The sequence below is a fragment of the Halichoerus grypus genome, chromosome X (assembly GCF_964656455.1).
Source record: "Halichoerus grypus chromosome X, mHalGry1.hap1.1, whole genome shotgun sequence".
Classification (NCBI taxonomy): Eukaryota; Metazoa; Chordata; class Mammalia; order Carnivora; family Phocidae; genus Halichoerus; species Halichoerus grypus.
The window spans coordinates 99,314,271-99,342,252 of NC_135727.1; the positions used below are offsets into that span (position 1 = coordinate 99,314,271).

Sequence of the window (27,982 nt, forward strand, 5' to 3'; positions counted from 1 at the left end):
CATTCGGAAGATGGAGGAGAAGGATCCTGAGCTCACCTTATCCCATGGGCACATCAAGGCATCAACTACATGTATATAACTAACTGACACTTACCTGAAGACTGGCAGAACCGATCTTCTATAGCTAGTCATGGAGAGAAGGCCATGTCAAAAAGGGTAAGAGGAGTGGAGATGGGGTTGGGAACCAAACCCCTGGCACAACTAACTAACTGCAAAGAAGAGGGGCATCACAAACATGGAAAAGCAAGACAATCAGACCCCACACCAGGTACCCCTGGCAGTGGGAACACAATTCCCCATAATGTCTGGCTGTGGAAACTATTGGGGCTTAATTCTGGAAGAGCCCAAGGGTGATGATAGGAAACTGAGTTCCTGCCCTTAAAGAGCCAGCATACTAAGTAACGGCCCAAGACACAGCACAGAAGCAGTTTGATAAGCGCCTGGGGTATACATGAAGGAGATTTATCAACTAATCTCAGAACATCTGTCAGAGGAGCCGAGATCTGCAGGAGATTCCTCTGGGAACAGAAGGACTGGTGGGCGCCATTTTTCTTGTGCTTCCCCAGCCGAGACAGCCAGATGCTTCCGGGAGCTACTTCTAACACTGTCCATCTCTCGTTAGCATGGCATGCTTCCAACCTGGCCATCTCATGTGCAACCACCCGATTCAACCTGCCTGCTCCCGAAGTGACTCCTGCCCTGCCTCACTTGGCAGGCGGCCCTGGCCAGGACTGGCACCCCCCCCCTCAGTGGGATTGCTGCTCCCACACCAGCACACTCACAGCTCCAGACCTTTCAGCTCTCTGTTCATGGAGCACACCCTGCCCTTTGGTGCACCTGCAGCTATATCAGAAAGGCTACCTGCACACAGCTAGGCTGACTGCTGTCCTTGCCCACGAAGGCGCCTGTGGTGAGGGTAGCCAGACCTCTCAACAGCACAGGGGGCAACCCTGCCCAATGCATTCAGAGCAGGCAAAGCAGCTTACTGCAGACAGCTGGGCTGGAGGCAATCAGGGCTCAGCCACAAGAGGAGGATGCAAACATGACATGGGACACCCCTAGAGTGCCTGAATCTGGTGACCAGGCGGGATTGCATTATAGGGCACCCCAGGACCCTTTACACAATGCCACTACTTTGAAGAGCAGGAGACAGGGCTGACCTTCCAAATACAGAGAGACACAGAGTTGGAGAAAATGTGGAAACAGAGGAATGTGTCCCAAATGAAAGAACAAGACAAAATCACAGTAAAAGAACTAAATAGAGATAATATGTCTGATAATAAATTCCAAATAATGGTCATAAAGATACTCATTGGACTGGAGAAAAGAGAGGATGTGCTAACTAAGAACTTTAACAAAGAGATATAAAATTAAAAAAGAACCAGTCAGGGGCGCCTGGGTGGCTCAGTCGTTGGGCGTCTGCCTTTGGCTCAGGTCATGATCCCAGGGTCCTGGGATTGAGCCCCGCATCGGGCTCCCTGCTTGGCGGGAAGCCTGCTTCTCCTTCTCCCACTCCTCCTGCTTGTGTTCCCTCTCTCGCTGTGTCTCTGTCAAATAAATAAATAAAATCTTTTAAAAAAAATAAGAACCAGTCAGAGCTGAAGAATCCAATAAGTGAAATGAAAAATACACTAGAGGGAATCAATAACAGATGAAAGACTGTAAAAAAAAAATGGGTCAACAATCATATCAACAAAATGATAATAGATAACAACCAAGTTGAAAAGGAAAAACAATAAAAAAAGTTAAACTAGGTTAAGGGGACTCTGTGACCTCATCAAATGTCCTAACATTCGCATTACAGGGGTCACAAAAGAGGAAGAGAGAGAGGAGTCAGAACATTCATTTGAAGAAAAAATAGCTGAAAACTTCCCTAATCTCAGGAAGGAAACGGACATCAGGTCCAGGAAGCATAGAGAGTCCCTAGGAAGATGAACTCAAGTTGGTATTTTAATGATAATTAAAATGGCAAAAGTAATGATAAAGATTTAAAAGCAGCAAGAGAAGACAGTTATATACAAAAGAAATCCCATAAGACTGTCAGGTAATTTTTCAGCAAAAACTTTGCAGACCAGAAAGGAATGGCATGATCTCTTCAAAGTCATGAAAAAACCTACAACCAAGAACACTCTAGCCAGCAAAGCTATCATTTAGAACAGGAGAGAGAAAGAGTTTCCCAGACAAGCAAAATTAAAGGAGTTCATCAACACTAAACCAGCCTTACAAGAAATGTAAGGAGAATTCTTTAAGTGGAAAGAAAAGGCCATACCTAGAAGTATGAAAAGTATAAAAGGAAAAAAAAATTCACAGGTAAAAGCAATCAGATGGAAAAGGCAGATTAATCACTTATAAATAGCCAGTGTGGAGGTTAAAACACAAAGTAGTAAAATCAATTATATCTACAAAAATTAGTCAAGGGGTATACAAAATACAAAGGTATAAAATATATATACATAAAACATGGAGAGGGAAGTGTTTTTAGAATGTGTTCAAACTTAAGTGACCATCAATTTAATATAGAGTACTATACACATAGCATGTTATATGGGAACCTAATGGTAACCACAAATCAAGAATCTATAGTAAATACACAAAAGAACTAAATCCAAGCGTAAACTAAAGAAAGCCATCAAATCGCAAGGGAAGAGATCAAAAGAAGAAAGGAACAGAAAAGAACTACAAAAACAACCATAGAAAATTTTCAAAAATGGCAATAAGCACATACTTATCAATAATTACTTAAAATGTAGATGGACTTAATGCTCCAGTCAAAAGATACAGGGTGACTGAATAAACAGAAAAACTAGACTCATCTATATGCTGCCTACAAGAGAGTTACATCAGGCCTAAAGACACATACAGACTGAAAGTGAAGGGATGGAAAAAGATATGCAAATGGAAGCAAAAAAAAAAAAAAAAAAAAGCTGAGGTAACAATGCTTATATCACACAGAAAAGACTTTAAAACAGACTGTAGCAAGAAACAAAGAAGGACATTACATATGATAAAGGGATCAATCAAAAGGATACCAATTGTAAATGTGCACCAAACATAGGAGCACCTAAATACATAAAGCAAATATTAATAGACATAAAGGGAGAAAGTGAAAGTAATACAATAATAGTAGGGGACTTTTACACCCCGTTTACACCAATGGATAGATTATCCAGGCAGAAAATCAACAAGCAAACTGTCCTTGAATGGCACGTTAGACCAGATGGACCTAACAGCTACATATAGAACATTCTATCTACAAAGAGTGGAATACACATTATTTTCAAGGGCACATGGAACATTCTCCAGGATAAATTACATGCTGGGCCACAAAACAAGTCTAAACAGATTTAAGAATACTGAAATCATCTAAAGCATCTTTTCTGACCACAATGATATGAAACTAGAAATCAATTACAATTTAAAAAACTAGAAAAAGCACAATCACATGGAGGCCAAAAAATAACATACAACTAAACAACTGATGTTATGACAAATAAAAGAGAAAATAAAAAAAAATACATGAAAACAAATAAAAACAAAAACATTAGTCCAAAATCTTTAGGACACAGAAAAAGCACTTCTAAGAGGAATGTTTATACTGATACAGGCCTAGGTCAAGAAACAATATTAAAAAAAAATAACCTTATACACTTGAACTAGAAAAAGAACACACAAAGCTCAAAGCTAGTAGAAGGAAGGAAATAATAAAGATTAGAGGAGAAATGAATAAAACTGACACTAAAAAAAAAAAAATAGAAAAGATCAATGAAACCAAGAGCTGGTTCTTTAAAAAAATAAGCAAAATTGATAAATTTATAGCCACACTCATCAAGAAGAGAGGACTCAAATAAAATGAGAAATGAAGGAGGAGAAATAACACCACCACAGAAATAAAAAGAATTATAAGAGAATATTATAAAAACTTACATGCTAACAAATTGGACAACCTAGAAGAAATCGTTAAATTTCTAGAAACACAATCTTCCAGAATGTGAACCAATTCCAGAAACAGAGGAGTGAGGAGTTAAGATGGTGGAGGAGTAGGGGGACCGTAAATTAGTCTCATCCCTTGAATACAACTAGATAGTTATCAAATCATTCTGAACACCTGAGAAAGCAATCAGGGATATGAGAAAACAAATGCTGCAAGTCTACAAGTAGAAAAGTGACCACCATTTTAAGGTAGGAGGTAAGGAGACTGAATCCAGTGTGATATAGCTGAGGATACGGCAAAGAGGGAGCCTGCTTCAGGAGGCTACTGCTAAATATTATAAGCAGCAGAGTGCGAAATGGGAACTTTTAGAAGTCGGCTACAGTGGGGGATGCGCCTGGCTTAAAAGTGCTCAGGTGGTGAAGCAGGGCAGAATCCTAGGTGGGACAGCATGGTCTCAGGATCCCCGGAGGTCACAAGAAGAATGGGGGTGCCTGAGTGCAGCAGAGTTTCCAGGCATCGGAGCGTGGAAGCCGGCTGAAAACAGTGAGTCCAGGCACCGGCTTTCTGCTCTGTGTTGCCATAAACTGTGAACAGCTGCATGGTCCGGCAACCACTCTCCTAGCAGGGGCCCAGCAAAAGGCAGAAGTGTGGCAAGACTCCTTCCCTCTTCTGGGAGGAATAGCACACAAGAGTCCATAAAATTTAGAGTTTTAAAACACAGTCGTGTGCTTGAGATAAAAATGCTTGGTCACAGGCTGGGTGAAGAGAGTTCTGACAGAAACTGGGGAGACAAGAGTGATTGACTGCTTTTCTGTGAGGGCTCACTGAAGAGTGGGGGACACAAACTTTCAGCGCCAGGAATAGAGAGTAGGGCATTGCCATACTGATTCACGACTACCCCCCCCCCCCCCCCGACCCTGCAATCAGGGCTGAAAGCCTTCAGGGAGCAAAACAGCGCCACCTAGTGGACTCTGGAGCCACTTACACCAAGGCCTGCCTCTGTGCACTGGAGACCCATTTCCACTAGGGCAAGCACACCAGAGAATCAGCACAACAGGCCCCTCTCCTAGAAGACCAGCACAAACAACTGGCTCTCAGCAGGTATACTGATCATAGAGGGCTCCAAAACTTTAGGTCTTGGGGAAAACAGTATATAGCATTCTTTGTATTTTTATTTTTTAGTCTTTTAGTATTATTTTTTGTTTTCTTATTTTTTCAATTCTTTTTAAATTTTTATTTTTATATATACTTTATATATTTTTTATTTTTAGTTTCATTTGTTTTTTATATATATATGTATAATCACACACATATATATGCATATATGTATATATACATTTTTTTCTTTCTTTCTTGTTTTGGGATCCAGTTTCTTTTAACAGGCAGACCAGAACACACCCAGGATCTAGGAATTTTTTTCCTGTTGGTGGTGGTGGTGGTATTGTTGGTTTTGTTTTTATTGTTTTTTCTCTTTCTTTTCTTTTCTGGACAAAATGATGAGACGGGGAAATTTACCCCAAAAGAAAGAACAGGAGGTAGTACTCACTGCCAGGGATTAAATCAATACAGATATAAGTAAGATGTCTGAACTACAATTTAAAACAACAATTACAAAGATACTAGCTGGGCTTGAAAAAAGTATAGATGATACTAGAGAATCCCTTACTGTAGACATAAAAGAATTAAAATCTAGTGGGGCCAAAATTAAAAATGTTATTACTGAGATGCAGTCCCAAGTGGAGGCCATAAAAAGGAGGATGAGTGAAGCACAGGAGCAAATCAGTGACATAAAAGACAAAATGATGGAAAATAAGGAAACTGAAGAGGGAAAGAAAACTATTAGATCATTAAGGTAGATTTAGGGAAATCAGCGATTTCATAAACTGAAATAATATCCATATTATAGGAGCCCCAGAAGATGAGGAGCAGGAAAAGGGGGCAGAAAGTTTATTTGAACAAATTATAGCTGAGAGCTTCCCTAATCTGGGGAAGGAAAAAGACATTCAAGTCCAGGAGGCACAGAGAACCCCACTCAAAATCAACAAAAATGGGCCAACACCTCAACATATTATAGTGAAGCTTGCAAATTACAAAGATAAAGAGAAAATCATGAAAGCAGCTTGGCATAAGAGGTCCTTCATCTACAAGGGTAGACACAAGGCTGGCAGCAGACCCATCCACAGAGACTTGGCAGGCTAGAAAGGACTGGCATGATATATTCAGGGTACTAAATGAGAAAAATATGCAGCCAAGAATACTTTATCCAGCAAGGCTGTCATTCAGAATAGGAGAGATAAAGAGTTTCCAGGATAAAAAAAATTAAAGGAATTTGTGAGCACTAAACCAGCTCTGCAAGAAATATTAAAGGGAAGTCTGTAAGCGAAGAGAGAGCCCAAAAGTAACATAGACCAGAAAGAAACAGAAACAATCTACAGAAACAGAGACTTTACAGGTAATGCAATGGCACTAAATTCATATCTTTTAATAGTTACTCTGAATGTAAATGGACTAAATGCTCCAATCAAAAGATAGAGGGTATCAGAATGGATTAAAAAAGCAAGACCCACCATATGCTGTCTACAAGAGACTCATTTTAGACCTAAAGATACCTCCAGATTGAAAGTGAGGGGGTGAAGAACCATTTATCATGCTAATGGACCTCAAAAGAAAGCTGGGGTAGCAATCCTCATAGCAGACAAATTAGATTTTAAACCAAAGACTGTAGTAAGGGATGAAGAGGGACACTATATCATACTTAAAGGGTCTATCCAACAAGAAGATCTAATAATTAAAAAAAATTATGCTCCTAACTTGGGAGCAGCCAATTATATAAACCAATTAATAACAAAATTAAAGAAACACATTGATAATAATACAATAATAGTAAGGGACCCTAACACCCCACTGACAGCAATGGACAGATCATCTAAGCAGAAGATCAACAAGGAAACAAGGGCTTTGAATGACACACGGGACCAGATGGACTTCACAGATATATAGAGCATTCCATCCTAAAGCAACAGAATACACATTCTTCTCAAGTGCACGTGGAACATTCTCAAGAATAGATCATATACCGGGTCACAAATCAGGTCTCAACTGATACCAAAAGATTGGGATTATTCTCTCCATATCTTCAGACCACAATGCTTTAAAACTTGAACTCAATCACAAGAGGAAATTTGGAAGGAACTCAAACACTTGAAGGTTAAAGAGCATCCCACTAAAGAATGAATGGGTCAACCAAAAAATTAAAGAAGAATTTAAAAAAATTCATGGAAACAAATGAAAATGAAAACACAACTGTTCAAAACCTTTGGGATACAGCAAAGGTGGTCTTAAGAGGGAAGTACACAGCAATACAAGCCTTTCTCAAAAAATTAGAAAAGTCTCAAATACACAAGATAACCTTACACCTAAAGGAGCTGGAAAAAGACCAGCAAATAAAACCTAAACCCAGCAGGAGAAGAGAAATAATAAAGACTAGAGCAGAAAACAATGAAATAGAAACCAGAAGAACAGTAGAACACAATGAAACTAGAAGCTGGTTTTTTTGAATGAATTAATAAGATCAAAAAACCCCTAGCCAGACTTATCAAAAAGAAGAGAGGACCCAAATTAATAAAATCATGAATGAAAGAGGAGAGACAATGACCAACACCAAGGAAATACAAACAATTTTAAGAACATATTATGAGCAACTATATGCCAACAAATTAGGCAATCTGGAAGAAACTTATAAACAACCAAACCCAAAACAGGAAGAAACAGAAAACCTGAATGGACCTATAACCAGCAAGGAAACTGAAGCAGTAATCAAAAATCTCCCAACATATGAGAGTTCAGGGCTGGATGGCTTCCCAGGGGAATTTTACCACACATTTAAAGAAAAACTAATGCCTATTCTTCTGAAGCTGTTTCAAAAATAGAAATGGAATGAAAACTTCCAAATTCATTCTATGAGGCCAGCATTACCTTGATCCCAAAACCAGACAAAGACTCCATCAAAAAGGAGAATTACAGACCAATATCCCTGATGAACATGGATGCCAGAATTCTCACCGAAATACTAGCCAATAGGATCTAACAGTACATTAAAAGGATTATTCACCACGACCAAGTGGGATTTATTCCTGGGCTGCAAGGGCGGTTCACCATCAGCAAATCAATCAATGTGATAATCACATTAATGAATGAAAGGATAAGAACCATATGATCCTCTCAATTGATGCAGAAAAAGCATTGACAAAATACAGCATCCTTTCCTGATAAAACTCTCCATAGTGTAGGGATAGAGGGAACATAACATCAAGATCATAAAAGCTATCTACGTGAAGCCCACAGCGAATATCATTCTGAGAAAAACTGAGAGATTTTCCTCTAAGGTCAGGAACATGACAGGGATGCCCACTCTCACCACAAAAAGAAATAAAAGGCATTCAAATTGGCAAAGAAGAAGTCAAACTCTCACCCTTCAAAGATGACATAATGCTTTATGTGGAAAACACAGAAGACTCCACTCCAAAATTGCTAGAACTCATACAGCAATTCAGCAACGTGGCAGGATATAAAATCAATGCACAGAAATCAGTGGCATTTCTATACTCTAACAATGAGACTGAAGAAAGGGAAATTAAAGAATAGATCCCATTTACAATTGCACCAAAAACCATAAGATACTTAGGAATAAACCTAACCAAAGAGGTAAGGGATCTGTACTCTAAAAACTACAGAACACTTACAAAAGAAATTGAGCAAGACACAAAGAAATGGAAAAATATTCCATGCTCATGGATTGGAAGAATAAATATTGTTAAAATGTCTATGTACCCAGAACAATCTACACATTCAATGCAATCCCTATCAAAATACCATCGACATTCTTTACAGAGCTGGAACAAATAATCCTAAAATTTGTATGGAACCAGAAAAGACCCCAAATAGCAAGAGGAATATTGAAAAAGAAAACCAAAGCTGGTGGCATCACAATGCCAGACTTCAAGCTATATTACAAAGCTGTCATCATCAACACAGTATGGTACTGGCACGAGGACAGACACATAGATCAGTGGAACAGAATAGAGAACCCAGAAATGGACCCTCAACTCTTTGGTCAACTAATCTTCGACAAAGCATGACAGAATATCCAACGGAAAGAGGACAGTCTCTTCAATAAATGGTGCTGGGAAAATTGGACAGCCACATGTAGAAGAATGGTACTGGATCATTTTCTTACACCATACACAAAGATAAACTCAAAATGGATGAAAGAACTAAATGTGAGATAGGAATCTGTCAAAATCCTAGAGGAGAACACAGGCAGCAACTTCTTCGACCTTGGCCACACCAACTTCTTGCTAGACATTATCTAGCAATAGTTCAAATAGCAATAGTTCAAAAATGAACTATTAGGACTTCACCACGATAAGAAGCTTCTGCACAGCAAATGAAACAGTCAATAAAACTAAAAGGCAACCTACAGAATGGGAGAAGATATTTGCAAATGACATATCAGATAAAGGGCTAGTATCCAAGATCTATGAAGAACTTCTCAAACTCAACACCCAAAAAACAAATAATCCAGTCAAGAAATGGGCAGAAGACATGAACAGACATTTCTCCAAAGAAGACATACAAATGGCCAACAGACACATGAAAAAATGCTCCACGTCACTTGGCATCAGGGAAATACAAATCAAAACCACAATGAGATACCACCTCACACCAGTCAGAATGGCTAAAATTAAAAAGACAGGAAACAACAAACGTTGGCAAGGATATGGAGAAAGGAGAACCCTCTTACACTGTTGGTGGGAATGCAAACAGGAAATGGTATGGAGGTTCCTTAAGAAGTTAAAAATAGAGCTACCCTATGACCCAGCAATTGCACTACTAGGTATTTACCCCAAAGATACAAATGTAGTGATCCAAAGGAGCACCTGCACCCCAATGTTTACAGCAGCAATGTCCACAATATATATATACACACACACACACACACACACACACACACAATGGAATATTACTCAGTCATCAGAAAGAATGAATACTTACCATTTACATTGATGTGTATGGAACTGGAGGGTATTATGCTGAGCAAAATAAGTCAATCAGAGGAAGACAATTATCATATGGTTTCACTCATATATAGAATATAAGAAACAGTGCAGAGGATTATAGGAGAAGGGAGGGAAAACAATGGGAAGTTATCAGAGAGGGAGAAAAACCATGAGAGATTCTTACTATAGGACACAAACTGAGGGTTGCTGCAGGGGAGGTGGATTGGAGGATGGGGTATTTGGGTGATGGGCATTAAGGAGGACATGTGATGTGATGAGCACTGGGTGTTATATGCAACTGATAAATTATTGAACACTACATCTGAAACTAATGATGTACTATATGTTGGCTAATCGAATTTAAATAAAAATAAAAGAAGAGAAGTGGGGAATAAGGAGGATATCAATACTACCCTTCAAACAAGAGATACTAGAGTATGGAAGAAAGAACACTTATCAGCTATGACAACTGATGCAAGAGAAAGTCAGGATTTACTTAGGATTGTTTTGAAAAGATACCAAACATACAGGAAGTTTATTTTACTATGAAATACGTGGCGGGGGGGGGGGGAGTGCAGTGGTCCAGAAGGCATCACAGAAAGGTCTGGGATTGAGCTCAGCTGAGGTACACTCAGAGCAGTGTGAGAATGAGATGTTAACAGAAGACTAGTTAGAAGATTGGCGAGATGGCTCATGCTTAAAATTAAAGGATTAGAAAAATAAGAGGCGAGGATAACCCTGACAGGCTCTGAAGTCCCCATTTGCAGAGTCCACCTGTTTTGGTGCCAGGACTGACCCTCAGGGTGATTGCTATGTAACCTGTCCTAGACTCCAAGGCAGGAAGAGCCAGGTCCAACCCTCAACTATGGCTAGAACCAAGGTCATGGTAGGTGCTGGACTTGGCTCTTCCTGTCTTGGGGTCTAGAAGAGTTTATACAGGAATCATCATGAGTCCTAGAAGAAGGTAACAGGATTTCCTAGAGAGTCGTTAGTTCCATGTGTGGGGCAGGAAAACTCAAAAGGGAGGCTGAGACAGCCTGCTATTGTCAGAACGTAAGAATGCTTTCAGAGGTAACTGAGGTAATATTTCTTAAAAAGTAAAGATAATGAATCCCTGCAAATCAATTAAAAAATACAAACAATAGAAAAATGAGCAAAAGATTTGATCAGACAGCTCATGAAGAAGACATATGAAAAGCCAGTAAGCACAAGAAAAGATGCTTAGCATCTTTTGTCATCAGGGAAATGAAAAATGAAAACCACAAAAAAATACCCCTTGAGTCATTAAAGTTAAAAAGACCAATATACTCAAATAAAAAATTTAAAAAAAACCCCAAATATAGCAAAATATTATTAGCAAATCTGGGTAACAAGTATTTGAGAATTCTTTACTCTTTTTTTTTTTTTTTAGAAAGAGAGAGAGCAAGTGAGCATGAGTAGGGGGGAAGGGGGAGAGGAAGAAAGAGAATCTTAAGCAGGCTCCATGCCCAGCATGGAGCCCAATGTGGGTCTTGATCTCACAACCCTGAGATCATGACCCGAGCTGAAATAAAAAGTTAGATGCTTAACTAACTGAGCCACCCAGGTGCCCTGGGAATTCTTCACTCTTAATGCAACTTTTCTCTAAGTTTGAAATTATTTCAAATTAAAAATAAAAAAATTATACCATGAAACATGCATAAAGTCTCCTTGGGGAAAAACAAAAGGACTGATAGTGAAAGTGTTGGCAGGATACAGAACAACTGGAACTCTCATACACTGCTGGTAGGAGTGTGGAGTGCTGAAACTACCTTGGAAAACTGATAGTTTCTTATAAAGTTAAACATATAAGTTCCTTAAAACCCAACAATTCCACTCCTAGGTATGTATTTAAGAGATAAGAAAATGTAGATACACAATTGCAGCTTTATTCATAATAAACTCTACTGGAAATGGCCCAGGAGAATGTTTAAACTGGCATGATACAATACTACCCAACAACAAAAATATACAAACTACTGATATATGCTATACTGATATAAAATTATTATCCTGAGTGAAAAAAGCCAGACTCACATGAGTACATATTATACAATTCCCTTAACATGAAATTTATTAACAGGCAAAACTTGTCTATAGTGACAGAAACCAGCACAACAGTGGTTTCATCTGTCAGGAGATAAATTGATTGGAAAGGAGCACAAAGGAAGCATCATGGGGTATTAGAAATCTTCTACCTTGATAGGGATGTAGGTTAAAGCCCAAGTGCCAACAATCTGAACACCAAAAATATGATCATGATTAATGTCAACTAGAACCATAAGTCTACAATGATGTAAAATGGTCAAGAACCAGAAAGTATGTTTTAAAATGACATAATGACATGAATTGATCACAAAATGCAAGTGTGAGTGCAAGATGTTGGACAGATGACCAGCCACCAAGACTGAAGGGGAAGACTATGAGAAAATGAGTGTCTGATGATGGTCCTTAGCCCAACATCAGAACGACCCAGGGTAAGAGGATGTTAAATTAGACTCAGTGTGTGGATTGTGGGGAAATAAGAGTTTCTAGAACACTGCATAGGTAGAGGAGAACATATTTTCAAGAACCTGCTACAGACTGTTGTCTTCCCATAGATTAAGATGGGCCTTGCTGATCTTGGTTCAAAGATGGGAGGAGACAGGAATTCCACATCGGTTAACAGCAGAAGAGCTCACCTCATACTAACTCTCCTGCTGATAATTATAATTCTGGAAAAACATAGAAAAAAGGTGGTTTGAATTCACTGGAACTCAATCAAAAGCAGGCAAAAACTGGAGAAGATATGACCCTGAAAGAATGGAAACATATTGAATGAGCTCCACATTTAGTTGGCTTTTCCGCTGAAGCCTCTTCCATTTGCTTGATGAACTGGACATGGAACTCAAGCAGAAGGCTATAGTCTTACTGGGCTGAAAATTCAGAGGAGAGAGGTAGGGTGGCTACAGAGGCTGGAAACTGAGGAAACATGAGAGAGGAGAAAGCCCCAGTGAAATAGGCTCTGAACCTGCAGATAAATTTATCTCAAATCTTTAACTGACCCCTGAGTTGTGCATGTGCATAGTAAAGTTCCAAAGAGTCCAGGTGGGAAAAGAACAGTTGAAGGTAAAAGAGCTCAACAGGTATCTCAGCAGCGGGTCAGTGCCGGAGATCAAGTCATGTTAAAGAGGCTCAATGAACAGCTGAGGCTTCAATGGAAAACCCAGAAGTACAGACTAAGCCTCTGGACTAAGATAAACCAAAACAGACCTGCTCAACAAATCTTAAAACCAAGCTTCCACAAGATCAGGATGATAAACTGGTAATTTAACTGTCTGCAAGAACAAAAATGAGGCCAGCCTATATGGTAAGCATTCCCTTAACCTAGCAGTTCTCAAACCTTGGGAAGACTCCAAAGCACTTTTATTTATGTGGGTGATATCTATCAATACTTACTGTGTTATAAATTAAAACTAAGAAGGAAAAAAATCTCATTTATAATTGCATCAAAAAGAATAAAATACCTTTTAAAAAATAATAAAATAAAAAAATAAAAATAAAAATAAATAATAAATTTAACTAAGGAGGTGAAAGACCTGTTCACTGAAAACTATAGGACAATGATGAAAGAAATTAAGACACAAATAAATGGAAAGATATTTCATACTCATAGATTGGAAGCATTAATATTGTTAAAATGTCCACACAACCCAAAGCAATCTACAAATTCAATGTAATCCTTATCCAAATTCCAATGGCATTTTTCATAGAAATAGAACAATCCTAAAATTTGTGTGGAACCACAAAAAACCCTAAATAGTCGAACCAATCTTGAGAAAGAGGAACAAAGCTGGAGGCACCAAGCTCCCTGGTTTCAAACTCTATTACAAAGTTATAATAATCAAAACAGTATGGTATTAGCATTAAAAACAGGGAAATACAAATCAAAACCTCAATGAGATACCACCTCACACCAGTCAGAATGGCTAAAATTAACAAGTTGGGAAACGAAAGATGTTGGTGAGGATGCGGAGAAAGGCGAACCCTCCTACACTGTTGGTGGGAACATAAACTGGTGCAGCCACTGTGGAAAACAGTATGGAAGTTCCTCAGAAAATTAAAAGTTGAACTACCACGTGATCCAGCAATTTCACTTCTGGGTACTTACCCAAAGAAAACAAAATCACTGTCTCAAGAAGATATAAGCACCTCCACATTCACTGCAGCATTATTTACAATAGTCAAGATATGGAAACAACCTAAACGTCCATTAATGGATGAATGGATAATGAAAATGTATATGTGTGTGTGTGTACGCACACACACACACACACACAGGAATATTATTCAGCCATAAAAAATGTGATCTTCCCATTTGCTACAGCAACAAGGTTGGATCTTGAGGACATTATCCTAAGATCCTAAGTGAAATAAATCAGAGAAAGATAAATCCCATATGGTGTCACTTATATTTGTCATCTAAAATGGCAAAGAAGCAAACAAAAAAACAAAACTCATAGATACGAAGGACGTATTGGTGGTTGTTGAGGGTGGGTTATATGGGTGAAAGGGATAAAATGGTAGAAACTTCTAGATATAAAATAAGGCACTGTACACCATGGCAATTATAGTTAATAATACTGTATTCCATATTTGAGAGTTGCTAAGAGAGTAAATCTTACAAGTTCTCATCACAAGAAAAAGATTTTTCTAACCATATATGGTGACAGATGTTAAATTGACCTATTGTGGTGATCATTTTGCAATATATACAGATATTGAATCGTGTTGTACACTTGAAACAATGTCAATTATACCTCAAAATAATATGGGTATAAAAATTATAGCATTCTTGGCATTATATTTCAAGTATAACTAAATAGGAGGCTAAAACAGAAATTTTTAAAAATCTATACTTTAATTCATTTAGAAAAAATAATAACCTCGTATATTAACATAGATATATATTTTAGAAAACTAAATATGCTTTCAAAACAAAAGAAGTGAGATAAGTGGCATTATTTTACATTATTATAAGTGTTTTCAAAGTTTGCCATGAAAGCAGAGAGCTAGATTCTCATATATACTTTTCCATTTAATCTGTTGTAGTACCAATATATTATTTTGATTGAAGCATATAAAGAAAATCTGGCTTCAGAGAGATATATATCTGGACAAGAGAGGAGTATTTTAATAGCTTATTTATATAACTGGATATTTTTCTTTGATCCTTCACCAAAACTCAGCAAATAGTGGTTCCTTAAAGATTAATGTCATTATGGAAACATTTTTATACTCTATTGCATTAGAGTCCATTGGTCTATCCTGCACTTTGAATGGATCTTTTACCCATGCATGATTTTCTAACTTGTACATTGGTCATTTAGAAAATATTGGTTCACTGAATCAGGCACACCTTCCAAAGGTCGATTAAATTTGTTCAACAATACCAAAAAAATTCACATTAGTTAAGGCCATCATCAATCTCATCAGAAAAGTCTCTCAGCATTGGGAAGCTGTCACACAAAGGTGTATACAGGTTTTTCAAAATTCAAATTTTCACTTCAAAGCTCAAATTTTATAATTGTCAATAAGTACTGTCAGTTGTTTTTCTTGAAGTGACAGGCTCACTTTGTTCATTTTTGAGAAACTGCCTGCCCAGTCCTCAAGACTGAGTAACTATGGTTTATCTGTCATCCGTTTTTTATTTTTATTTTTATTTTTTTTTAAAGATTTATTTATTTATTTATTTGACAGAGAGATAGAGCCAGAGAGCACAAGTGGAGAGAATGGCAGAGGGAGAGGGAGAAGCAGGCTCCCCACTTGAGCAGGGAGCCCGATGCGGGGCTCGATCCCAGGACCCTGGGATCATGACCCAAGCCGAAGGCAGACGCTTAACCATCTGAGCCACCCAGGCGCCCCCCGTTTTTTAAAATAATGGTGAAAAATGCAGCCAGTTCAATTTACAGCTCAAAGGCACAAAGGCTTTTCCTTGTGACAACCCTTGTACTTGGGGATGCACAAAAAAATTAAAAACATGTATTTGAAGGTCAAGATTTAATAATGTTAATCATTTTTACTGCTTCATGACAGATCTTCTTCAAAGTGGTATTTTACGTATTTACAATGCGTGCATAAAGGCAAAGAAACACACTGCCTTGATTCATGCTAAAGTGCGTGCAGTTTTACTCACCATTGCTTCTGGACCATTGGTGCAAATGTCAACCCGGTGAAAAAAGCAAGTGAGGAAAATCGCTTTGACCTTGCTGGCCCCCTGAAAAGGTTTTAGGACACCCAGCGGTCTGCAGACCACACACTGTGAACTACTTCCCTAAACAGAAGGGCATGGATGTTTCTGGAATGTGACAGAATTCTGGAATGGTGACAGGAGCTTGAGTAGAAAGGAGTGGAAGCGTACCAAAAATTTGGCTCTTTTCTCAGCTCTGACAGGACTCACGGAGAGTGTTCCTGGTAGCTGTGTGCCTTGTAGACAAGGGGAAGTTCCTTCAAATTTGTTGCATCTGTTCCTGTTTTCTGCAGATATCTTTCTTTCAATAAATTCTATATCCTTCACTGAATTAATCAGAAATTAAGAGCGGGGATGAGTGGACTCTTTTGGCCCATCAAGAATCCAAACTGTAACACTGCACACGCATTATTTCATTGAATCTTCACAAAAAGTCACAAATAATTCATTTCTGTCCAGCTTTACTTGCTTTTTAACAACATTAAATTTGAGACTCAAAGTAACAGAAGAAACACTGGAAGGTTCTTCTTAGCTTAGTGCCCTAAGGCGAGGGGCATGCATTTTTTTTTTTCCCAGCAGGCCCTGCAAACACCACACCCTTGGCCTACTAGTTCTCTCATCAAGTACTCTTTATGTCAGTCCTTCTTGACCTTGGGTGCACACTAGACTTACTTGGGGAGCTTTAAAAAATACTGATGTCCTGGTGCCATCCCCAGAGATGATGATGTAATTTGCCCGGGTACAGACCGGGCATGGGGGATTTTAAAAGTTTCTAAGGGGATTCTCATGGGCAGCCAGGGATGAGAACCACTGTTTGCGATGAGGCGAGAAGGATGTTGGTATAATCAGCGATAGAAACGTTTACCAAAGTCACTGCTTCTCTGCCCATGGCCAATGTTTACAGTATGCACTGCAACGTGAGAATTATGCTTAACTCACTTAAAATATAGCACTTGTTTCTCCTTAGTAATAAAAGCATAGGAATGAGGAAGGCATCTCGCTTTGTTAATCAGAACCAATTTTATTGGTGAATGTGCAGAGGGAAGATGCAGGTCTATTATTGTGGGGCCATTTCTGAAGATGTTCAGCTTAAGGATTTGTTTTCCTATTTGTTCTATGGCTGTGTCAGAGCTTGGGTGAAATTTGATCTCTGTGCACAGAATTTGGACTTTTTGTTTCATCTGTCTGTCTCCCCATCAGAAGGAACAAGTTTTCCAGCAGGATGGTGCTGTACTTAGGCAACAGTGTTCCGAGACTAACAAGCTGACTTCAGAAGGAACTGAAATGCTGTCATCTGTCAGGCCACAGTTCAAATCCGAATCCTTCTGAGTATCTTCCCATCAGGCTATTTAGTGGGTTTCTGATGCCCTCTGAGACTAAGCATGGATTCAAAGGCTTGATGAGAGGAACCACTTCTTTCTTGGAATATTGGAATGAGACGAAATGCTTTCCTTTCTCAGCAAGTGGCAGCCATTTTAGAAGATGGTCCTGGGAAGGGACTGAGTTCCAGGGCCCTCGGAAGTGATGCTTCTCGAAGTGTTCTCCTACTGGCTGCTGGTTCCTGGACCATTTTGCTACTGGTTCACAAAGAGATAGGGAGCTGGCCCCAGAATGTAAATCCACAGTGTCAATAAATGCATTATTTGGTTTGGCTGATATTTTTTGATAGCAAAACCTTCTCAATGGAGGCAGCATGTTGATTTTAAATTCAGAGGTAAGCTCCTTATTTTATTACGGACCAGTGCTCTGAGTAGCATTGCTCTAGAGGAGAACCAGAGGTGAGACACTTGTTCCTTTGTCTCTATGGGGACAATTACAAATTAGGAAAAGGAAACACAGTAGACTTTTCCAAAGGCACAGCTTTTATACTCACCTGACTAGACTCAGTCACTTCTAGATTTCTGTAATAAGACAGCCTATGCAATTCCAATCAGGACTTTAGCTAAAGGACTGATAAATTCTAGACAGGCAGCCGAGACTAAGTAAGGCCTTAGGCTGTAAGTAAAGCTATTAAAAATAGGCTTGGCCAGAATATATGCCAGTTGTTCCACAGAGCAGTGAATGTGAGCTACCTGCAACTGCTGAGGAATCTGATGTGTTTCCAGACCTGTGGACCGTTCTGTTCTTGCAGAAAGCTCCAGACTCAGCTCATTCCGAGTCACAAACAACAACAGTACTGCTTCACAAAAAGCAAACTTGTACCCACACTGGTAGCATTTGCTTTAGAGTTATCTCATTTCATGAGAAATGGAATGACTACATAGTATTTTAATGTTTTAGCCCTGGTGTAACAACTAGGAATCCTGGGCTAGGCCATGACCTTCTCGTTGACTATCCATCTCAAGACTGGGAAAGAGCATCTAAGTACTTAGGAAGAATCAGCGTTGACTCTGATTTTTGAGGTTTATTCTGAACACACCATCTGTCATACCACTATACCGTATCCGTCTTTGAGATGAGCTGCGCTATGAATGCTAATCATTCAATGATTCATTCATTCACCAGGAATATATCACAACTAGCCTAGTTCATTGATTCTAAGATGCACATTTTTTTTCACATTTTAACATCTCTGAAGTGGGGAGTGTCTTACAATCAATGACATCCTTTTTAGTCAAAGTCCTGTTGGGAAACAGATAGCAGGCTCAAATGGGAATTGAAGAGGACATAATGAAAGGATTATAATGGCGTGGGCATGGTAAAAGAACTCAGTGAGGGGTACTGTAGCACTTCAAAGCTTGCAGTATCAAAGGATATTTACCACCCTAGGCTTGAAGGGTAAGCGGAGGAAGTGATCAGCAGAACCCAGAGAGAACTGTACGTATAGTTTTAGGACAGACCACCTGAGAGGAGCTGGGGCAGAGGAACACAGCCTCTCACAGCCTTCAGCCCCGCAGGGAGGGAGTATGGGGGATAAACACCCTGAACTGTCTTTCCTCTTGTCCTCTAATCTCCACTATTGGCTCCAGTTGGCCAAACTCAACTGAAAACCAGAGAACAAAGAGCAAAGCTCAAAGCAGTTTGGAAAAGCACCCCATACATAATAATAGGTGCTCAATGAACGTCACTTCGGAACCCTTCCCTCGTCACTACCTATGATTTATTCAGGAGAGTGCAAAGAGAGCTATGGTGTCAGGGTTCAGATTTACAGGAAGGTAAGTGAGCAAGACCCACAATGATGGTCAGATTCAGTAGGTGAGCACCAAGAAGAGTCACGTTCAACATCATCCTCCCTGAGAAACAAAAACCAGACAATCAATCTGTGTGTCAGTTCAGCAAATGTGCTTTTCTCCGAAGACAACTAAGTATAAAAACAGGAGGAACAGGTGACATACAATCAATCCTCAAGGATATACAAGCCATCTTCAAGGACTCGGGAATAACTTGCAATAGAACACATTAGAGATGTTAGCAAAGTGAATTTAATGAAAAAGACATTAAACTTTGCAGCAAGTACAGGGTGGCACAAAGCTTTGGTTTGGGGTACATGTTCCCCCTTACAGAAGCTTAAAAGTAGGCATGTTACACGTTTAAGTATTGTTACTAATTTTGCCCTGAACATGGCAAGACAAGTAAACAGGAAGAGTTGTTTGGAGCCAACAACAGAACCGAGAAAACCAGCAAAATGAATGCAGCCCTCCCATCATCTCCAGGGGATTTTAAAATACGTTATTGTTTCCTAGAGCTTTCCATCCTTTCCTCTTTACTTAAAAACAAAGATACTGTATTATACACCTAAAAACATGTTAAGAGGGTAGATCTCACGTTAAGTGCTCTTGCTACAATTAAAAAAGGAAATAAAAACAAATGGACAATCAAGCCACAAAAAGCCACGGAGAAATCTTAAATGCATCAAGTGGAACAAGCAAGTCAGAAAAGGCCACATACCATATGATTTCAACTCTATGACATTCTGAGAAAAGACCAAGACACTACAGAGACGGTAAAAAGATCAGTGGTTGTTACAGGTTGGAGCAAAGGGGATTTCAATGGCACTGAAACTCTTCTGCACGATGATGTAATTGTAGATACACGATATTTTGCATTTGTCAACACCCACAGAACTGTAAAACACCAAGAATGAACCCTAAACTATGGACTTTAATTAATAATGATGTACCAATACTAATTCACCAGTTGCAATAAATGTGCCACACCACAATTCGTTAGAAGAGAAACTTGCAGGGGAGGGGGCAGTGTATATGGGAACTCTCTGTACTTTCTGCTCACTTTTTCTGTAAACCTAATACAGCTATGATCAATAACATCTATTGATTTAAAAACAAACAAAGAGATCAACTTCCTATCCAAGCAGGAGTTGAGGAGAGTAAATGGACAGCCAAAGCAGGTGGGTGCCAGGGACAAAGCAGAAATGAACAGACTCACAGGTAGGTGACCCAGCCTTTGGCATTTTGGAAAGTTAGCCCTCTTATTGCTTCCTGAGGAGATCCCCCGTTCCAGTGTCCCAGTGACCCAACGGTCTTTAGCTGTTCTTAGGATATTGAAAGTGTGTCTTCCTTCTCCAGCCTGCTAAACTCTTAGACTCATCTTCAGGCCCAGAAAATACAAAAAACCCAACCTACTTGTGACAAAAACACTCAGTCTAGGGATGGGGATCTAGTGCATTCAGTTGGGCCAATTCTTGCCCTGATGATGTGGTGCCCCTCTACGAGGTTGTTTAAATATTTGTATAACATTTATTTTGAGGAACACCTGCCTGGTAGAAGGGGTACAAAGGAAACACCCAATGGAGGTAACTCCCCCCCCTTTCCCTATGTCCTTAGCAATTCATGTCTGGCCCAAATTGTATTCCCTATTCAACAAAACAAAAGCCTTGCCTTCAAATAGACCTTTCTTAGAATTTCTCAACCATGAATTGCTCTTCAGGCATGGGGTCCCCTCCTCACTTATCTACTGAAACAGACATTATTTCTTCCTGCTAATACCATACTCTTCCTTTGAGAAGTTCACTACCTCATTACCTTTTCAGGGATGTTTAACGCCCCTTATCACTTGGCACCCTGGTAAGTAGCCAGGACAGTCCCCACCCAACCCCATAAACTGGCTTTGTGCGTTCAGATGATTTACAAGCATATGACTCCAATGGAGCTGGGTTTGGAGGTGAAAGGAAAAAGCTGAAAATTAACAGTATTTCCATTAATCCATGTGGAAAAAAAGCCTTCTGGGCATCTTTAAGGTTCTTCAATACACCCCATCAGTCAGAGGGACAATGTAAGAAGATATTTAGGAATTAAGGACAGATTAATTGGAGGTGATGAGGCAGGTCAAAAGCAAAAAGACTCAGGAGAGCCTAGACATCTATTTCTTCACATCAACTGAAAGCCAATGATCTCTCTTCAAAAATGTCTATTTATGAATAATGAATATGGGAAAACGAAAGAAAAGAACCATAAACGATGGTCATAAACTGCCTTGTAATGGAATGGCTTCCTCCCTTCCTTCTTTCTGAATGCGAGAGGTTTAAAAAGTTGTGTTGTTGGGACTCATCCTTTCTCATGGATTTGCACAAACAAGTTTCAATCTTAAGACAAAAGGAACATTTGGCTAAGCAAAAAAAAAAAAAAAAAAATGCATGGAAGGAGCAATCAGATTCCTTCCTCCAAAGTAAACAGATCTAATGATAAAGGAGTGAAACTAAAATATTTAGATTCAAAAACGTATCTAGTTCCCTGCTCTTCTAGAAGGAGACATTTTTTCCCTCACAAATGCCAATGATTTATGCTTTAACAATAATAAGATTTTATTTGCTTGCTGTATTGGTTTTTGCCTCAACCAAGGAAAAAGGAAAGCAGAGATAAGTCCCCTTTTGTGCTGAAATACTAAAGAGAAAGATACGATCTACTACCCTATATGAGTGTTCTATCATTTACAGGCAATACTGACTATATATTCCACTTCTCTTTTCCAAATAGGGAAGGAAACCTCTACCAGAACAGTTTGATGAATTCCAGTGAGGTAAATGATGTACAACTGTGAATCTTTGAAACACCATGCATTCCTCGTAATGACAACAGTAGCTTGTATTTCTATGGAGTTTGTTTCAACAGAATGGTACATTTCCTTCTGCAAATAAAAAGCATGATTCTGAACAACATCCCCGTGAGGAAGGCAGGTTTGATCTCCCTGGCATGAAGGATAGACAACGGGCCACAGAAAGAGATGGTCCTCACAATGGAAGAGGGTGTTAAGGAAAAGTGTGGCAACATGATGTACTTGCAGATTCCACAACCTAGTAACAAAAAATGGACCACAGTTTTTTCTCTCCATCAAATAAAACACATTTTGAAATATTTATTATCTAGTCAGATGAAGCAGGACATTCCAGCCTGAAAATAAATAAATTACTATCACCCACGATGGGTAACATAGCACAAAATAAGGGTTTTTTTTCTTTTTCTTTCTTGTATTTCTGCTGTACACTGGAAACCACTTCACTATATATAGAATGATTAAGCCCTAATGAAGCATTCAGGAAAAAAAGGGCCTAAGAGATTATGAACCACAGAGTGCTGTAACTAGCTCACCAATGACCTTTTCCCCCCACAGTGCATTACAAAGCATATTTATGTATATTACTTTATTTCATGTCTTCACTAACTCCAAGTTAGCCCAATTATTCCTATTTTACAGGCAAACAGATCAAGGCCTAGACTGGATAATTAACTTGACTGAGGTCACACAGTTGGTAAGTAGTCGAGACTTGAGCTAATATCATCTGAGTCTGAGGTTAGGCTCCTTCCACCTCACCATGGTTGCCTTGCAATGAACAATGTCCAGGTTAGCCAAATCCAATCTGCCATCACGACACAGAGTTAGTCCAAACAACATAGTCGAGTTATTTTGTCTTCTAATGCAGTGTTTCTCAAACTGTGATCCATTTGTATTAGAATCACCCAAGAAGCTGATAAAAATGATGGAAATTCCTGGAAATTCTGTTCAGTAGGTTTGGAGCAATGCTCTGGAATCAAGGTATTAAATTCACACTCCAGATGATTCAGACAATCCTTTGGAATCCTTGATGTGGCCCAATTTCCATGGCTATTGTTCAAACTTTCCAATTTTTGTGATAGTGTTGCCTGTGTAGATTTCCTCCTCCTATTTGTTTTAATTTCAGAAGCCATAAATGGTACCATACATAGTAGGAGGAAAGCCCTTCTGCCAACTTCTAAGGGCAATGCTCAGTTTGATGCGAAATATCTACATGGAACAAAAAATAAACATTGATCACAGTCCCAAATGCCATAGGCTTTTACTCTGAGGTACTTCTGGGATGACTTGATAGTTGGATCTCCTTTGTTTCTACACGTGGGATTTGCCCTTATTTCTTCCATAGCTTTCTCCTCCCCCACCAAATAGAAATCTTAGTGTAGTAGGTGATGATGAGATCAATATTACTGTGATTCAGGTGGGGTGAATTCATCCATTAGTTACTTAAGTACTTAATGATCATTGGTCATAGATTTGTATTAAGTTTATTAAGGAAAAAAGAGGCCAGAAATATGAAGTCCCATCAAAATATCTTTGTTTTTGGCATTTTTGTGACCTGGAAAATCTACATCCTGATGATTCCAGTTACAGTGACAATGTGAATGAAATGAGAGCTGATAAATAAATTTCCATGTGTCCTGCAAGTGCTGTTGATAAACTGAATGGATAAAGTCAGGCTTTAAAGCTTGTCCATGTCCCTTTACAACTTGTCTGATTCAACTGAGGGAAAATTGAGGGCTGAGAGCTCCAAATAAGGAGGAGGATGCTCCAGGCAAGGCCACGGTCTCTTCTGAGAAGGTGATACGGAGAGCTGGGCTGGAGAGCACCCTCTGTGCTTTTATCTGTGCTGAAATAGGGTGGGGTGAACTGTCCTGGGTTGTAACTATAGTACTTCTAGTGACTGGGTAGATGAGGGTACGAGGTACTGAGACAGGAGCCACTGAGGGAGATAGAAACGGGGTACAAGAGGAGGGCTGGAATGAAGAGGTCAGTCTTGACTATGTTGAAAACGTGAGCTATCCTGGTGGATATGTCATATAGGCAGCTGGATCTGGGTCTGGGGCTGAGAGGAGCGGTCTGGGTTGGAGATGTGAGTGCGAAGTCATAAGCATAGAAAACCATCGAGGCACCGTACATGATAATGCCTGAGAGGGTGTATGAAGTGAGGAGGAAAGAAAGAACGAGCACGGAAGAATCCAGTGTTTATCACTGAACAATCTTTAGCAGAGAAGGAGCGACTAATGAAACAAAGAAAGTAGGCATTTATGTTATTACAGAAGGCCTCTACTGATGGGCTATTGGATTGTTTCCTATCTTTTGCAATAAATACTTTCGTATGTACTCATTTCTCACATCTGTATCTTATCTCTGTAGAAAAAATACCCAAAAGTGGAATGGCTGCATAATACATATGTCTCATTTGGAATGTTAAAGTGTTGATGTTTGAAAGAAAAGATTCTCAGAAAAGCCACCAAATGTAGACAGCATAGTTAACCATATTTAATGTGGCATTTGATAGGCGTGGTTAAAAAATTTGCTATATCCCTGTAATGTAATACCCTATGGCCATAAGAAAGAATGAGGGAAGAGAAAGAAGGCAGACTTACTTTTCACAATTTTGAACTATTTAAATTTTGTGCCATTCACATATATTACCTATATTTAAAAAAATATTTGTACTTCTACACAACACTTAGTAAAACCAAGTGACCTGAAGATCAATTTGCCTTTCTTTCTGAGAGCACCACCACAGGTTTCTGATGGACTTCTGCATATCTGGGTTTTTGCATTATGGATATACCCCATTAGATACTGGATTTTATGAAACCATAATACAGAGACTTGCTCTAAAAGTGGCAAAGGTCTGAACACATAGAGCTATACTCATCTAGAGTCCAAGCTATAAATTTTGGAATTTATTATTTTGCCACTTTTATTATTAGTGAATAAATCTACTTTATGTTGTTTACATTGGAGAGGTCTCCAGACTTCACCAACATCACCCTCTCACGTGCCCTAAAAATGTCACTGAAGACAGAATGATTCAGATCAAGTCTGCAGACAATTAATTTTTCCAATATAGGAAGTAGTGATGATCTTACAGTTTTTGTTTTCCACTTTTAAGAAGAGCGGCATAGGGATATGAGTGTTGAGTTTAAAAAAAATGTTCCATATACACTAGACCAATAAATTCAACTTTTGAGAATTAGCCTATTTTTGAATAATATTGAAAATGGACTGCTTATTACCAAGGATAATGTTAAATATATTCTTAATTCAGTTTTTAAAATTCAAGAAGAAATTCAGAATATGGAAAAATTAGCTTGAATAAGTCTGAAGATGATTCTAGCTTTCATACCACTAAAATTCCGTTTCTATCCTTTCAAAGATTTTATATGAATTCAAGTGAAAAAATGAGCTGAGGGGCTAGAACAGGACTCCAGAAGAAGAATGAGTCAGGAACTTCATACTGAAATAACCCGACTCTTCTCCATCTCCTTCATCTATGCCCTCCCGTCCACCCTGATAAGCATAAGATTATGCCAAGGGCTACATGGAAAGAATACTGGCCAACAAGTCACACCCTGGATTTAAGTCTGGATACAGTCATAGCTTCTATACGATCTTGGGCAAGTCATTTCAGCTCTCTGGGGGCTTCAGATTTGGAATATGCAACATAAGGAACCAGGTCTGAGGTACCTTTTAGCTTTAACTACTTTTGCATCTAAGTTTGGGGGCTAACGCATCTGGAATTCCAGGTAATAGAAGGTATAGTAGATTGAACTACTGGCCACGATTCTTCTTCCCTTCCTGCATTCTCATCCTTGCCGTGACTTCATTGTGAGCAGAGTATATTTCCCTGCCTCTTGATTTTAGGCTTGGCCATATGACTTCCTCTGACCAATGGGATATCAGTAGATACGATACATGCAGGGGCTCAAAATGTACATTAGTTCTTATTCCCCTGTAGTTAGTGGCTTAGAATATTTTATAACATAAATGTTTACAATGGAGCTGTCTAATTGCTAGGTCATAACTAGGGTGACACTGCATCTCCCTTTTCCCAGGTCGATCCTGGTTTACATCTGTTGTTCGGGTAGAAAGATTTAGTTCTTTGCTTCTCAAAAGTGGGCTGATTTAGATGACAAATTATATAGTCACCATAGAAAAATGGGTCAGTTCATCTTGAAAACTTACCTGGTTAATCCACAAGTTTGCTACAATAACAGAGCTATCTCCTTGTCCAAGCAACCATCCCCACAATGCCTTTTTTTTTTTTTTTTTTGGATTATGGGAATTCCCAGGGTGAGAAAAGGGTAGCCAGTATCCCTTCTTACTCTTCAAGTGATCTACATTATGAGTGGCCCCTTTATCCCTCAAACCATTTTAGGAAATGCAAAATAACTCAATAATAGAAAAAGTTTAGGGAGTCCAAATTTCAACTGTAGTTTCAAAGAAGCTTGTACCATTTCCCTTATGGTATAAAGCCTATGGATCATTGCACAATTTGCCTGTTGACAGGACAGTGTGGCACCCTTTCTATCGTCCAATCAAAAAGGCCCTGGCCCCTGGACACATAGAGGTACATGCTCTTTTAGACACTCGGCAAGACCCTAAATGTTCATAACACAGACATCTCTACCCTCAGGTGAGAAATGGCAGGGAAGCAGAATGCCAGGTCCCAAGACCGATACTGGGATGAAATGGCAGCCAGACAGCGCCTGGAGGCCTCACTTTGGAGACTGGTACCTTCAGAGCCTACACTTCCCCATGCTGGACCGGAGCATGAGTACACCCTCGACAGGAGTCCCAGGACTGTCCGCCATCTTCTGCCATAGGCGTTGCTCTTCCCCCTGAGAGTCCATCCAGTCCACGTTCTTCCCATGGCTCACACCTAAGGAAGGGACAAGGGAGCATTACACTTCACAGATGAAATGTTTTGATCTTCTGGCAGACACCTATCAACCTCTGAGGGGGCCTTATTGAGCAGAGAGTCCTTCACTGGCTTATTTTCACTTACCCTGTCTAGTGAGTAGTGTTAGAATGACAGACTCCCTTTGCAGTCGGCACTACGCTCTTCTGCCAAGGTAATGAGAAACAAATCAGGATGGCCTGCGTGGCTCATTTCTTCCCCAGCTGTGATAGTTTGTCAGAGAGCTGGCTCATCGGGACTGAGTTAACATGACAGAAGAACAGGCTGAAGTGAGCTCTGAGGCTCTCCTTTTTTAACAAGGCCACTTCTCTGACCTGGGGAGTTTTCCGTTTAGTGGTATAGATATTTTTGGCTCTCCTTAATCTATAACTAAGCACAGCACCACAGAGGTGGGGTTGTTCTCAACAGGAGTATTGACCATGGTGCGTGCAGACCCTCTATGTCTGACGTTAGTTCTGGGATAATGAGGGTCTTGCGGAACCACATGTGCTCTGCCACCGTCATTTCCCTCCAGTCCGCCCTGTTGTGGTTGTGTCTTGTGGCATCAGCGGCCTGTTTCTGCAATCCGTTTGAACAACATTAGATGTTATTTTTGGGGGGGGGGAATGGGTTTCCTTTCAATTCAACCAGTGAGTCATCTGAGAAGAGGATGAAGTAAAGTTGGTCTTGGAAGTCGTTCTCTCCCCTATATCCTCTCCTGAGAAAAACCTGAAATAACACCCACGAAAGTAGTTGAAATTCACTTAGACTAAAGTGTAAGTGATATTTTATAAAAGGACTGAATATAAACATTATATATCCTA

At 39.4% G+C, this 27,982-nt stretch overlaps 1 protein-coding gene across 8 annotated transcripts in view; it reads right to left on the reverse strand.

Annotated features, from left to right (window-relative positions):
* SYTL5 (synaptotagmin like 5) overlaps positions 1 to 27,982 on the reverse strand; it is a 290,114-nt gene that overhangs the window by 16,841 nt on the left and 245,291 nt on the right. For 6 of the 8 annotated variants that reach the window (XM_078065205.1, XM_078065207.1, XM_078065209.1 and 3 more), the window contains one exon: positions 21,974 to 27,140. In XM_078065205.1, coding sequence (XP_077921331.1) covers positions 26,998 to 27,140 — 143 coding nt within the window. In that variant the 3' untranslated portion in view covers positions 21,974 to 26,997. Of the gene's footprint in view, positions 1 to 21,973; positions 27,141 to 27,982 lie in introns of those variants that run through there. The other 2 variants (XM_078065202.1, XM_078065204.1) reach the window with 2 other exon arrangements.